This window comes from Ovis aries, chromosome 1, assembly GCF_016772045.2.
Source record: "Ovis aries strain OAR_USU_Benz2616 breed Rambouillet chromosome 1, ARS-UI_Ramb_v3.0, whole genome shotgun sequence".
Classification (NCBI taxonomy): domain Eukaryota; kingdom Metazoa; phylum Chordata; class Mammalia; order Artiodactyla; family Bovidae; genus Ovis; species Ovis aries.
Window position 1 is genome coordinate 29,499,904 of NC_056054.1, and position 13,741 is coordinate 29,513,644.

The following is a 13,741-nucleotide window of genomic DNA, read 5'->3' on the forward strand; positions in this document are numbered from 1 at the left end:
CACTGAATAAACCAAACAGACTCCCACCTTAGGACCTTTGTACCTGCTGCTCCCTTGGTATGGAGAGCTCCTCCCCAGAAATAACTTGCTCTGTCAATTCATTCAACTCTCCATTCAAATGTGACCACCTCAGAGACCTTCCCTGTCCATTCTAAACTATGTCATGTGGTATTCTTCTTATATCTTTATAACACTCATTATCACCTGATATCATGTACTTATGTATCTGCTTAGACCCTATCAACTTCCTTTCACTTCAGATCTTTATTCTAAATTTGTTTACTAAACAACTTTTAAAATAGTCATTCTTGCTGCTATCTTAATCAATGAGGTTCATATGAAAATAACAAGACAATATGGCTTCAGAACTTAATGGAAACCTACCTCTACAGTGAAGGTATCTTTGGTAGACTCATAAGTAACGTTAAGAGTTAAAAGATGTCCATGGAATGAGGCACCATGAGGTAGAATAGTTCGGGGAACAGAGTAAAAATCCTTGAAAAAGACACAGCAAGTCAAACAAACAGGACAGTGCCACAGTTAAATGTCACAAAAAAACACTCCTAACAGACTAATTATAGCATGATAAAGTTGTTTTACAAAGAAGAGAGGCTTACCTCTATAGTGATCACGTAACGTTCTGCCAGAAGCAGTAATCGTTCAATTATTACCAGTTTAGTGGATCTATGAATTAAAAAAATTTTTTTGAACATACTTGAATTGTTAACATGAGCTCAATTTCAGTCTCTTTAACCAAAACCACAATCACATTTAGCCCTCACTAAAATCTGCAAAACTAAACTTCCCTTTTACTCAAGGGGGAGATGGCTCAAGCGGGTCACAGCTGTCACACACAGATGGAGAAACAGTGGAGAAGCTGGCCCTGCCCCAATTTCCTTTCCTGTCCTTTTCTTTTTTTAAAACAGTTGTTCCGCAAATAGAAGGCCTGCGCTTCTTCTGGGTCTGCAGACTTATTTGTTTATCAATTCACCAAGAATGAACAATCAGTGAGTTTGAATCTCATAATCTTACAACTAAAATATGCCATATAATTCTGTAAACACACAGAACTGACAAAGTTCTGAACTGTCTGAAATTTAGAAGACAAATGTAAACCATTTAGTTTGCCACAAATGAGAACTGCTGTTTAATTAGCTCAAGAATGAGGCAGAAGAAAAAGGACCCCCCCTCCCAAAGTGTTCATCTGGTTTATGTGACTGTCCTGTATAGTTAAAACATATAACAGAATATGGTATCCCAAGGATTTTCAAAATAGTTAAATCAACACACATCAAGAGATATAATCATCTGCGGAACAGAAAACACATAGCAAGGAAGTGCGGAGCTCTCAGACTCTAAAAATGAGACCTGAGGTCTCTTTAGGTCAGAGCTGAGGAATCTTACATATCATTTGAAATAAGAGGACTCCAATATTCAGCAGCTTGTACAGTGACAGCTCCACACTTTATTAAACATGACATGTGTTAACACTGACGATCCAAGTGCCCTCAAACACCTGATATTCCAGAAAGTCTAAATAGTTCACATAGGTCTATTTCTAAATCTCAGGCATGTTGATTAGCAGTACTGGAAACTTCACTTTAAAAAGAGTTGGTTAGCACAGGGAATTATACTCAATATCTTATAATAAACTATAATGGAAAACAATACAGAAAAAAGTATACATATATAACTGAATCACTTTGCTATAAAGTGCTTTAAAGGCTTTAAAAAGAAAAGGAACATCCCCAACTGTAAATAAAGAGAAAGAAATACACACATAAAGTGATTCCAGAAGTAGAGACTCTATCAGCACCAACCACTGGAGGGCAGCAGAATGGGACACAGAGGGAGCTCTTTTGAGCACCTGAGCATCACTGATTTGGCCAGACTTATTAAAATCCCACAGAAGTAGTTTAGCTGCTTCAATTTAATTTTCTAAATATCCATCTATTCTCCTTACTATACCAAAGAAGTACAGAAGATGCTTAACTCAAATTTCACTGACAACATCTGAAAACACTCAATACAGCAATGTGATTTAGAGATGTCAATTCCAACTTTTAACACAATTATTTGAAAAATAAATTTGAGTACATAAATTTTAACTATGATTATCTCATAATGTACAATATTAATCATCATAAGCCACTTCATTTTGCTTACACTGTTGGTGTCATGATTTGTCTATTCAGAAAGTTATGTCTAAGTAAATATTTCAAATCTGAAAAAAATTATTCTTCATACAAAGAATATATCTTGGTTCAATCATAAAGAGTAGGCTACTCATATTACACAGAGTTAAAGTAAAATGAATCAAATGATAAAATATATGACAGGGAATACATAATTTTCAAGGATATGACTTATTTGAAAAATACATCAAATAAAATGAGGAAATGAACAATTAACTGAGAGATCGCCAAGGAAGAAAAAAGATCCCAATTTTATTTTTCAGCTGACCTGTCTTCGTGTGTTGGGTGCTTGCTGTGACTTCTGTAAGTGCTTACCTGTAAGGAGACTGGACTGATGTGGCTACAGTTGGCATGGCAGTCGCTGTCAGCATTTTCGTTGCTCTGGTCACAGCGTGTGTCAGAGTGGGGCCACCAAGTGCTGAACTGGCTGCCTACGTAACAAGAAATTATTCTACATCAGGGTTTCTCAGCGTCAGCTCTGCTGACATTTAGGGCTGGAAGGTGTTTTGTCATGGAAGACAGTCTTGGACTTCGTAGGACGCTTAGTGCCATTTCTGACCTGTACTCACCACCCACTGGCCACCAGGTACCCGGCAGGACCCAAATAGTGGCAACCAGGAAGTCTCTAGACACCGCCAAATGTCCCCTGGGAGGCCAATAGTCTCCAATTGAGGACGGCTGTTCTACACGTGTTACTTCTTACACAGCACCTTATTTAGGGTACTTGAATACTGTAAGTGTTTTTATGACCATGTATTTGGATGAAAGTCACAACCTGGGAACTCCTGTACAGATTCATCGCTAGCATATATTCATCACCAGAAAATTTAACTTTTTAACTTTTGAGGGCAGTATCATTTTATGCTTTTGGAACACTCTTTATTAGGTATTAAACTTCAACAAGCACAAATTAAGAATGAAAAGATGAATGCTTAATACTCTAACCATCATGCTAGAAATAAGGCACTGGAAATACACATGAGATAGTATTATGTCACAGGCTACTAATGGACAAAGACAGCCAGTGCCACCTACTACTGAGTGTGTTGCTGTGGCTTTTAACAGCATTTATGATATAAATGAAATGACACATGAGGAATGATGGGAAAAGAACCAAGTGTGTATATAAAACTTCTGGACCAAGAAAGGAGAAAAAGAATCTATTAAAATGTAGACTGTACAGAACACAGTTTTATACCCCAAAAGGAGGTGGGGAGTGAGGTGCGGCAGGGTAGGTGAAACAGGGAAGGCAGATGGTGGAGGGAGAAGGAATGACTTCCCATAAAGTTACATTTATTTCTATATTGTGGGCATCAAGGTAAATGCCTGTTCCCTATGCCAATACGATACTGCTGGCAAATTCTTCCAACGGGATCCAGCCAGAAATATCAGAACTATACATGATCTCAAAATACAAAATTATAAATGGAAGAAAACTCAGAGCATTTATTTCAAAAAAAGGTTAAATAAAATTTGCTACTCACTTCTAATCTTGTGTAGCAATCAGCAATGAATTTCTTATGTAATGATACAGAATCCTAAAAGTTAAGAGGTAAATGGAAATTAATGAGTCTACTATTTAGTTGTAATCATTATTAAGGATAAAACGTCAAAATAAAGAAGCTCAACTTTCAGGCACACCAACTTATCAATTAAAAATACATTACATTTTGTGTATGAGCACCTTTTCTCCTTACTTACCTTCTTTAACCTAGGATTTAGATTAATGTAACTGTAGTTTATAATTAACTGAATAGCCTCATTAGCAATTTCTTCATCAGGTGATTCCATGGCTATTTTCCAAATGAAATCCATTCCTATCAATTCCAGTTTTTCTACATACTGTTCAAAAGAAAAAAAAATATAGCACATCAAGGTCACCAAAATACAAGTATTTTCTGCTACACTGTAACTCCATACCTCTCACAGTTCACTATGAATTAAGGCTACAAAAACCAAGCTACACTTGAGAACATTAGTATATAAAACAACAGTTTTATATAATAATTTTTTAAAACAAAAAACAGCCAACAACAGAAACACTGGGCAACTTCTACGGAATCGGGACAGATAAGGAGATTTTTCTCCAGATGTTATCCTAAACTGAAGCTGCAGCTCTACCCAGATGGGGGGAGTCAAGCCAGAGGTGGTTACTAATCCTCAGGGCTCAATCTGGTCTTTTCAAAGCTCAGTTAGAAATGGCAAGATCGAGGGCTTCCAAGATCTCGTAAAAATTCTAGGAAGTTAAGCCATGAATGAAACAGATCTGGAAAAAGAGTTATTTTTCGCCTTTTTAAAGCTACTCGACGTAAATATAAATGTAAGCTGTATACGTTCTCATTTTCCTGCTTTGTCTGTTCTTAAAAATTTTCCCCCAAATCCTTGCTGCTAAGACCCCAGAACTGAAGATTTTGGTACGTTCTCAGGTACCTGTGAACTGTTGCATGAATCTGAGAGGTTAGAAGCTGGGCTAGAACTATCCCTACTCTGCGTTCACCCAGCCACAGGGGGCCACTGGCTCTCTCAGATCAGCAAAAACCAAAGAGGAATCTGAGTAGTCACCTGTATGGGAAGGGGAATGCCCTCACACTCTGAGGAGCTCTCTGAATGATGCAGGAGACTGCAGTCAAGGGGGAGCCCATTCTTTTTAAAGAAGCCCATTCTTTTTAAAGAAGAGAGAAGACCTCATGTCTTCTCTCAATTAGAACGTTTTCTTTTTCTTTGCTGAATATCAAGTTCTACTAGATGACCCAAGTTATCTAGGTCTGAAAGCAACGCTGCTTACCAGCTGAGCTCCTTGTCTTTTCAATCGGTGGTCACACAGATTCACATTCTCAAAGAAAGTCTTAAATAAGGTAAACCCTGAAATTATAGAATGTCAGATAAATTCATGTGCTCTTGGTACCACAGATAATCAATGAAAAGACAAAGTATATCAAGAGCTAAAACGATAAAACTTTCAGAACAAAACAGGCACAAATCCTCAAGACAGTCAATTAGGCAACCCTTAAAACTCAAAACTAAATGGGCAAATAACCCCATTTAAAGATGAGAAAGATTTTAACAGACATCTTTTCAAAGGGGATAAGTGACCAGAGAGCCCATGAATATCCTTAGTCATCAGGGGAATGCATATTAAAGGCCATGAGATTCCATCTCAAAACCACTAGGATGGCTAAAATAAAAATGACAGTTTATAATTATTAGAGAAGATATAGAGAAATCAAAACCTCATATACTGCTGTGGGATTATAAAATGGTATAGCCACTTTGCAAAAAAGATTGACAATTCCTCAAATGTTAATTATATCATATAGCAATTTCACCCCTAGGTAGATAAAAACTTGTACACGGACATTTACAGCAGTATTATTGACAATAACCAAAAGTGGTAATAACCCAGATGCCTATCCATTGATGAATGGATAAACACAATGTGTTATATCCATTCAATGAAGTGTTATCCAGTCATATGTAATGAAGCTCTGACACGTGCAAAAACCTCGGTGAACCTTAACCACATTATGTCTCAGCATGATCAAGAAGCCAAATACAAAAGGTGACATACTGCAAGATTCTACTGATATAGAATGTCCAGATCAGAGTAACCCACAAGGACAACAAGCAGATGCGCAACTGTGGAAAGGGGAGAACGCAGCGTGACTACTACCTAGTTTCCTTCCGCGGTGATGAAAATGTCCTGAGATGAAAAATGGTGAAGGCTGAACAACATTGTGAACATACAAAAAACACTTCGTGCACACTTTAAAAAAATAAATTTTATGGCATGTAAAATTCATATCAAGAAGAAAAATTTCAATTAAAATAAACAACTGAAAAGAGGATTTTTATACTTGGACCTTTTTTACCTTAAATGAATCCTTTTTATACTAATTTCATGAAAACAGTTTGACAGTTATTAGGCTGTGTAATTTAAAAATACCATTCATGTAAAAATAAATTCATTTGTTTATATAAACATGTTTATATAGATGTATCTTTATATGCATAAGGCCAAGTCCAGAAGCATATACCAAACTGTGAAGCTGTTTCTCACAGTGGGCTGAAAGAATAAAATTTAAAGAACTGAAAAACAATTTTAATGTTTTTCCTTACCATTCATAGTGATTTCATATGACTCCAATTTAAGAATTTTCTCCTTGAAGAGCTGCTGCTGAACATCACTCTCAAGATCATGTTGCCCTTTTGTAAACCATTCGAAACACATCTGTGAATCAAGACAAATATCACCCTGTAACTAAAACTCACTTCAGGCAAATACATAATCCAAATGAGGAAAGCAAAGACAAATGATTTTTAATTCTTCAGAAATTTATAATGCCTTCAGTTCATTCAGTTGCTCAGTCGTGTCCAACTCTTTGCAACCCCATGAATCACAGCACGCCAGGCCTCACTGTCCAAAACCAACTCTCGGAGTTCACTCAGACTCACATCCATCGAGTCCGTGATGCCATCCAGCCATCTCATCCTCAGTCGTCCCCTTCTCCTCCTGCCCCTAATCCCTCCCAGCATCAGTCTTTTCCAATGAGTCAACTCTTCACACGAGGTGGCCAAAGTACTGGAGTTTCAGCTTCAGCATCATTCCTTCCAAAGAAATCCCAGGGCTGATCTCCTTCAGAATGGACTGGTTGCATCTCCTTGCAGTCCAAAGGTCTCTCAAGATTCTTCTCCAACACCACAGTTCAAAAGCATCAATTCTTCAGCGCTCAGCTTTCTTCACAGTCCAACTCTCACATCCATACATGACCACAGGAAAAACCATAGCCTTGACTAGACGGACCTTTGTTGGCAAAGTAATATCTCTGCTTTTCAATATGCTATCTAGGTTGGTCATAACCTTTCTTCCAAGGAGTAAGCGTCTTTTAATTTCATGGCTGCAGTCACCATCTGCAGTGATTTTGGAGCTCCCCAAAATAAAGTCTGACACTGTTTCCACTGTTTCCCCATCTATTTCCCATGAAGTGATGGGACCAGATGCCATGATCTTTGTTTTCTGACTGTTGAGCTTTAAGCCAACTTTTTCACTCTCCACTTTCACTTTCATCAAGAGGCTTTTTAGTTCCTCTTCACTTTCTGCCATAAGGGTGGTGTCATCTGCATATCTGAGGTTATTGATATTTCTCCCGGCAATCTTGATTCCAGCTTGTGCTTCTTCCCGCCCAGCATTTCTCATAATGTACTCTGCATAGAAGTTAAATAAGCAGGGTGATAATACACAGCCTTGACGTACTCCTTTTCCTATTTGGAACCAGTCTGTTGTTCCATGTCCAGTTCTAACTGTTGCTTCCTGACCTGCATACAGATTTCTCAAGAGGCAGGTCAGGTGGTCTGGAATTCCCATCTCTTTCAGAATCTTCCACAGTTTATTGTCATCCACAGAGTCAAAGGCTTTGGCATAGTCAATAAAGCAGATATAGATGTTTTTCTGGAACTCTCTTGCTTTTTCGATGACCCAGTGGATGTTGGCAATTTGATCTCTTGTTCCCCTGCCTTTTCTAAAACCAGCTTGAACATCTGGAAGTTCATGGTTCACGTATCGCTGAAGCCTGGCTTGGAGAATTTTGAGCATGACTTTACTAGCATGTGAGATGAGTGCAATTGTGTGGTAGTTTGAGCATTCTTTGGCATTGCCTTTCTTTGGGACTGGAGTGAAAACAGACCTTTTCCAGTCCTGTTGCCACTGCTGAGTTTTCCAAATTTGCTGGCATGTTGAGTGCAGCACTTTCAGCATCATCTTTGAAATAGCTCAACTGGAATTCCATCACCTCCACTAGCTTTGTTCACAGTGATGCTTTCTAAGGCCCACTTTACCTCACGTTCCAAGATGTCTGGCTCTAGGTTAGTGATCACACCATCGTGATTACCTGGGTTGTTAAGTTCTTTTTTGTACAGTTCTTCTGTGTATTCTTGCCACCTCTTCTTAATATCTTCTGCTTCTGTTAGGTCCATACCATTTCTGTCCTTTATCGAGCCCATCTTTGCATGAAATGTTCCCTTGGTATCTCTAATTTTCTTGAAGAGATCTCTAGTCTTTCCCATTCTGTTGTTTTCCTCTGTTTCTTTGCACTGATCGCTGAGGAAGGCTTTCTTATCTCTTCTTGCTATTCTTTGGAACTCTGCATTCAGATGCTTGTATCTTTCCTTTTCTCCTTTGCTTTTCGCTTCTCTTCTTTTCACTGCTGCTGCTGCTGCTGCTGAGTCGCTTCAGTCACGTCCGACTCTGTTCGATCCCATAGACGGCAGCCCACCAGGCTCCCCCATCCCTGGGATTCTCCAGGCAAGAACACTGGAGTGGGTTGCCATTTCCTTCTCCAATGCAGGAAAGTGAAAAGTGAAAGTGAAGTCGCTCAGTCGTGTCCTACTCTTCGCGACCCCAAGGACTGCAGCCCACCAGGCTCCTCCACCCATGGGATTTTCCAGGCAAGAGGACTGGAGTGGGGTGCCATCTCCTTCTCCCTTCTTTTCACAGCTATCTGTAAGGCCTCCCCAGACAGCCATTTTGCTTTTTTGCATTTTCCATGGGGATGGTCTTGATCCCTGTCTCCTGTACTATGTCACAAATCTCAGTCCATAGTTCATCAGGCACTCTATCTATCAGATCTAGTCCCTTAAATCTATTTCTCACTTCCACTGTATAATCATAAGCGATTTGATTTAGGTCATACTTGAATGGTCTAGTGGTTTTCCCTACTTTCTTCAATTTAAGTCTGAATTTGGCAATAAGGTGTTCATGATCTGAGCCACAGTCGGCACCTGGTCTTGTTTCTGTTGACTGTATAGAGCTTCTCCATCTTTGGCTGCAAAGAATATAATCGACCTTATTTTGGTGTCGACCATCTGGTGATGTGCATGTGTAGAGTCTTTTCTTGTGTTGTTGGAAGAGGGTGTTTGCTATGACCAGTGTGTTCTCTTTGCAAAACTCTATTAGTCTTTGCCCTGCTTCATTCCGCATTCCAAGGCCAAATTTGCCTATAACCCCATATGTTTCTTGACTTCCTACTTTCGCATTCCAGTCCCTTATAATGAAAAGGACATCTTTTTTGGGTGTTAGTTCTAGAAGGTCTTGTAGGTCTCCATAGAACAGTTTAGCTTCACCTTCTTCAGCATTACTGGTTGGGGCATAGACTTGGATTACTGTGATATTGAATGGTTTGCCTTGGAAATGAACAGAGATCATTCAGTCATTTTTGAGATTGCATCCAAGTACTGCATTTCAGACTCTTTTGTTGACCATGATGGCTACTCCATTTCTTCTGAGGGATTCCTGCCCGCAGTAGTAGATATAATGGTCATCTGAGTTAAATTCACCCATTCCAGTCCATTTTAGTTCACTGATGCCTAGAATATCGATGTTCACTCTTGCCATCTCTTGTTTGACCACTTCCAATTTGCCTTGATTCATGGACCTGACATTCCAGGTTCCTATGAAATATTCCTCTTTACAGCGTCAGACCTTGCTTCTATCACCAGTCACACCCACAACTGGGTATTGTTTTTGCTTTGGCTCCATCCCTTCATTCTTTCTGGAGTTATTTCTCTACTGATCTCCAGTAGCATATTGGGCACCTAGTGACCTGGGGAGTTCCTCTTTCAGTATCCTATCATTTTGCCTTTTCATACTGTATAATGCCTTAGGACCACTCAAAACTAAAATGATTAGAACTCTGGAACTAAATGAAGCAGTTAGTTACAGCAATCTTTCTTCTAGATAATGAAAATACATACTCATACTCTCCACTGAATCATTACATTTCAGTTTTTCACGACATTTACTAATAAGCTTCATGCTGTGTTAGGCTCTGTCACATACTTGATCCTTTCAATAACTCTATGATGTAGTTAATGTTATTCTGCAAAATGAGAGGAGGAAATAGCAATTCACTTTAGGAAACATTGAAGCAGGGCAGTGCTCCTGGTTTAATCCACCCTCAGCTGTGCAACCGTAGTTCTAAAGATTTGTCTAGGCAGCAATTCTTTCTTTAGGGTTTCTGGGATACAACATCATTACAGGAACTCAAAGTTTCTAATGGTTAACTTAAAATTAGTTTCATGGGAGGAAAAAAAAAAAAAAACTAAAGAATACACTAAGTTCGCTATACTCAGCTGAATTTGGTTTTATGTAGAATGGTTACCAAAATTACCAAAGATCTCATATGCTTGTGTATATCACACATACATAAAATATCTTTTCAACACTCTCAGCTCCTAGCTTATTATAAATGTATGCTTAGTAAACTGAAAAGTGTTTAGAATTGAAGATATGAGACATGCACAAAAATGTGAGATACACACAATAAAGCAAAATACTATTTATTAAGTCACACTTTTGTCTCACTTCATCCATAACGCCGTCTTCTTACCTCTCTATCTAATTCACAAACATCCGGGCCAGTCACAAGACACTCCCAGATTTCCTTGGCACGATTCCAACCCAAATACAGAGTAGCTTCTTGCAAGAAAAATGCCAGGAATTTAAGATGGGCCTCTAAGTACTGGAAAAAGAAATAATGTTAATTAGTCAACTTCAGGCATTTATACGTAAAAGCAAAAAAAAAAACAAAAACAACTGAAATTAAAAAGTAGTTTTACCTTTAAGTAAAAAGTAGTTTACCTAATGCTTTCTCTTGTAATTTAGGGTAAAGTAAATGTGAGAAATCCGTTTATGAGGTGACAATACAATGTAGCAGAAACTACGTGTCTATTACAAATTCAGGTGACTTTAGATGCCAAGCAATCTCAGAGTAAAACACCAGAACACAACTGATGAGTGAAGATACTTTTCTATTTTTTGGAAAACAATATTACTGACACCCTTGAGAAACAAAAAGCCATTGAGCCACAGAACTGACAATTATATTTTTGATCAAAGACAAAAGATATTTATTTTTAATACCATATGATATGCAGTTATGTTAGGTGATTTACTGAAAGATATATCCACAAATGTCAATTTTCTAACCTTTTACTTCAAGGTGGTTTTATTAAAGATTAAAAACTGTTCCATCATGACAAAGACACCTCATGCTTCCTCTTTAGAGTTCCTTCCAATAAATATTACTTTTATAGTTCAAATGCAAAAAGGTCAAATGGATGCTGTAAGTCATGAAACAACAGCACAATGCCAGGTACCTCCCGGTAGGTATATCGGCCATCCACTAGTGTTGAACCAGTTAAGCCTCCAGGTCCAGCCACAGCTGCTGCAAGCCGATGACAAGCTATCAAGCTTCCTGTTACCAGTTTTACTATTTCAAAATTTTTCTTCAAGTCTTGAATAATGCTCTTGGTGAAAACAAACAAAAAAAAGGTATGAGAATGTGCAGCTACTTTGTCAATTTAATATAAGCTTCTATTTGAGCATACAGTTGAAGAACAGCAAACATAAAAAATTTTCACTCACATTTACTACATAAAAGTAAATGAAAACAATCTGATATGTACATTTACTTGGGAATTACTACAGAATAAACAAACTTCCCTGGTAAATTTCTGGTTCTAAAGGAATTTTTTGTTTTATTTATTTACTTATTTGTTTATTTATTTTTTTTTATGGAAGGTTTGAGTTTAATAACAAATATAGTCTTGCAAAAAAAGCCAAAAAAGTCTGATTGTTCCTCAAGAGTTTTCCTTCCCACCCCCTAAAACATTGAAAGCACAGAGACTAATACTATAGACACAAGTTGTACACAACCCTCAAAATTAATACGTAATTTTCCCTTCTCCATTCCCCATCAGATATTTCCAGGAAAAAAAGAAAAGATGTATTGCTCCAGTGCATATTTCTATGTATGTATTCAATATATGTATAACCATAAACTTTACAATGATAAATTTTATGAACATCTGTAATTCACATAAGTTCTGTCCTGTTATCCTGCCTCATAGAAATTTGCTACTTTCATTTAATATAATGTTTTGAAAACACATCTTTGTTGATACATGTGTGTACTAAGTCACTTCAGTTGTGTCCAACTCTTTGTGACCCTGTGGACTGTAGCCCACCAGGCTCCTCTGTCCATGGGATTCTCTGGGCAAGAATATCAGAGTCTGTTGCCATTTCCTTCTCCAGTTGATACATGTAGATCAAGGAAATTTTCTCTATGTGTTCCACAAAATCTCACTATATGATTATGAAGAACTCTTCCTTTAATCATTGATTTCTCTGTTTTTTTTCATTAATTACATATCATAACTTTATATTGATTAATTTCATACTCATTATAATCATTCATCTTTTGTTCATGGAATATTTAGAATGTCTTGTTTAATAAAACAATATAATTAGTAAAACATCACTGATTTAATATACTTTTTTTTTTTATTTTGAAGATATATATCCATCCATCAAGGTAAAAATATTTTCTTTGTTTTAATTGCTTTCATGTTTATATGATTTTGAATGGTTTTATATCTACTGTGTTCTTTTTATATATTTAGGTTATCTAGCTTTTGTAGAATTTATTAGTCATTTTTTTATTATTTTAAGGTTCTTCTCGTTACAGCAAAATTCATATATATTTTTTCCTCTGAGTCTTCATTTCAGTCCACTATTTAGTTCTATAATTTTGTATAAAACTACTAGATTTTGACTGGTATATTTTATAATATGTCTTCATTTTTTAGAATTGCAAATTGCTTTCTACTCTTTGGGTTTCTCATAACAGACTTAGATCCGTAGGCCATTTGTTATAATGATATTGTGTTTTGCTTTGTTTTCCTTCAAATGAAAATCTACTAGGTCTTTCAGCCATACTTTCAATTTTTTTTAAATTATGGTTTGTGGAAATTTTGTTAGGTCCATTCTTAAATATTTTTTTTAATTTTGTTGCTATTTAAATTGTGTCTACACAGTATTAACTTTATTTTGAAATGCTCTCATTGTTTTTCTTGTATTATCACTACTACTTCTTCCTCCCTCCTTCACTTCCTTCTTATCCTTGCTCTCTTGCTATCCTTGTCTTTCGTCATATTTTGCCTCTGAGATTCAATCATATACTGACGGTGGGCAGATTGTCTTAGTGGCAATATTCTCATTATCAGGATCTCTATTTTTCCCTTCCTACTACATGTCTTTAGATTCCATACCATGAGAATTTACTGTGTTAAGGGTCCATATGATTATATTGGATTCATTTTGATAATCCACGATTTTCTCTCTATGATAACCATCATTGGTGAAAGGGAGCTGTCTGCAACTCAATATAGATGAAAATGAATAGAGATTAACTACAAATGTAACCTTGCTAGAGAAATTATAACAATTTGAGACACATTGTCTCTTAAAGATACTAAATAACTATATAATACAGTTTATGAAACAATGTAGTTTCTCATCTCTTTCAGCAAAATCAAAGCCAACTCCCTTTCTATTTCTTTCTCTTTCTTCCTTCCTTCCTCCATCCTCCCTAATCCTTTCTTCTTCTTTCCTTCCTTCTCTTTCTTTCTTTTCAGTGTCGCATATGTTAATTAATTTATGTCTCAATTTATTCATGTGTAAAATTGGGACACCAATGATACTTCACATGATT

General features: G+C 37.0%; 1 protein-coding gene across 8 annotated transcripts in view; it reads right to left on the minus strand.

The window, feature by feature from the left end:
- The window catches only part of USP24 (ubiquitin specific peptidase 24), a 173,156-nt gene that overhangs the window by 83,783 nt on the left and 75,632 nt on the right, over positions 1-13,741 (minus strand). For all 8 annotated transcript variants that reach the window (XM_060400190.1, XM_042248568.1, XM_015092007.3 and 5 more), the window contains 9 exons: positions 11,346-11,495; positions 10,577-10,708; positions 6,312-6,423; positions 4,981-5,057; positions 3,897-4,037; positions 3,680-3,733; positions 2,511-2,626; positions 618-684; positions 385-495 (listed from right to left, as the gene is read on the minus strand). In XM_060400190.1, coding sequence (XP_060256173.1) covers positions 385-495; positions 618-684; positions 2,511-2,626; positions 3,680-3,733; positions 3,897-4,037; positions 4,981-5,057; positions 6,312-6,423; positions 10,577-10,708; positions 11,346-11,495 — 960 coding nt within the window. The remainder of the gene's footprint in view (positions 1-384; positions 496-617; positions 685-2,510; positions 2,627-3,679; positions 3,734-3,896; positions 4,038-4,980; positions 5,058-6,311; positions 6,424-10,576; positions 10,709-11,345; positions 11,496-13,741) is intronic.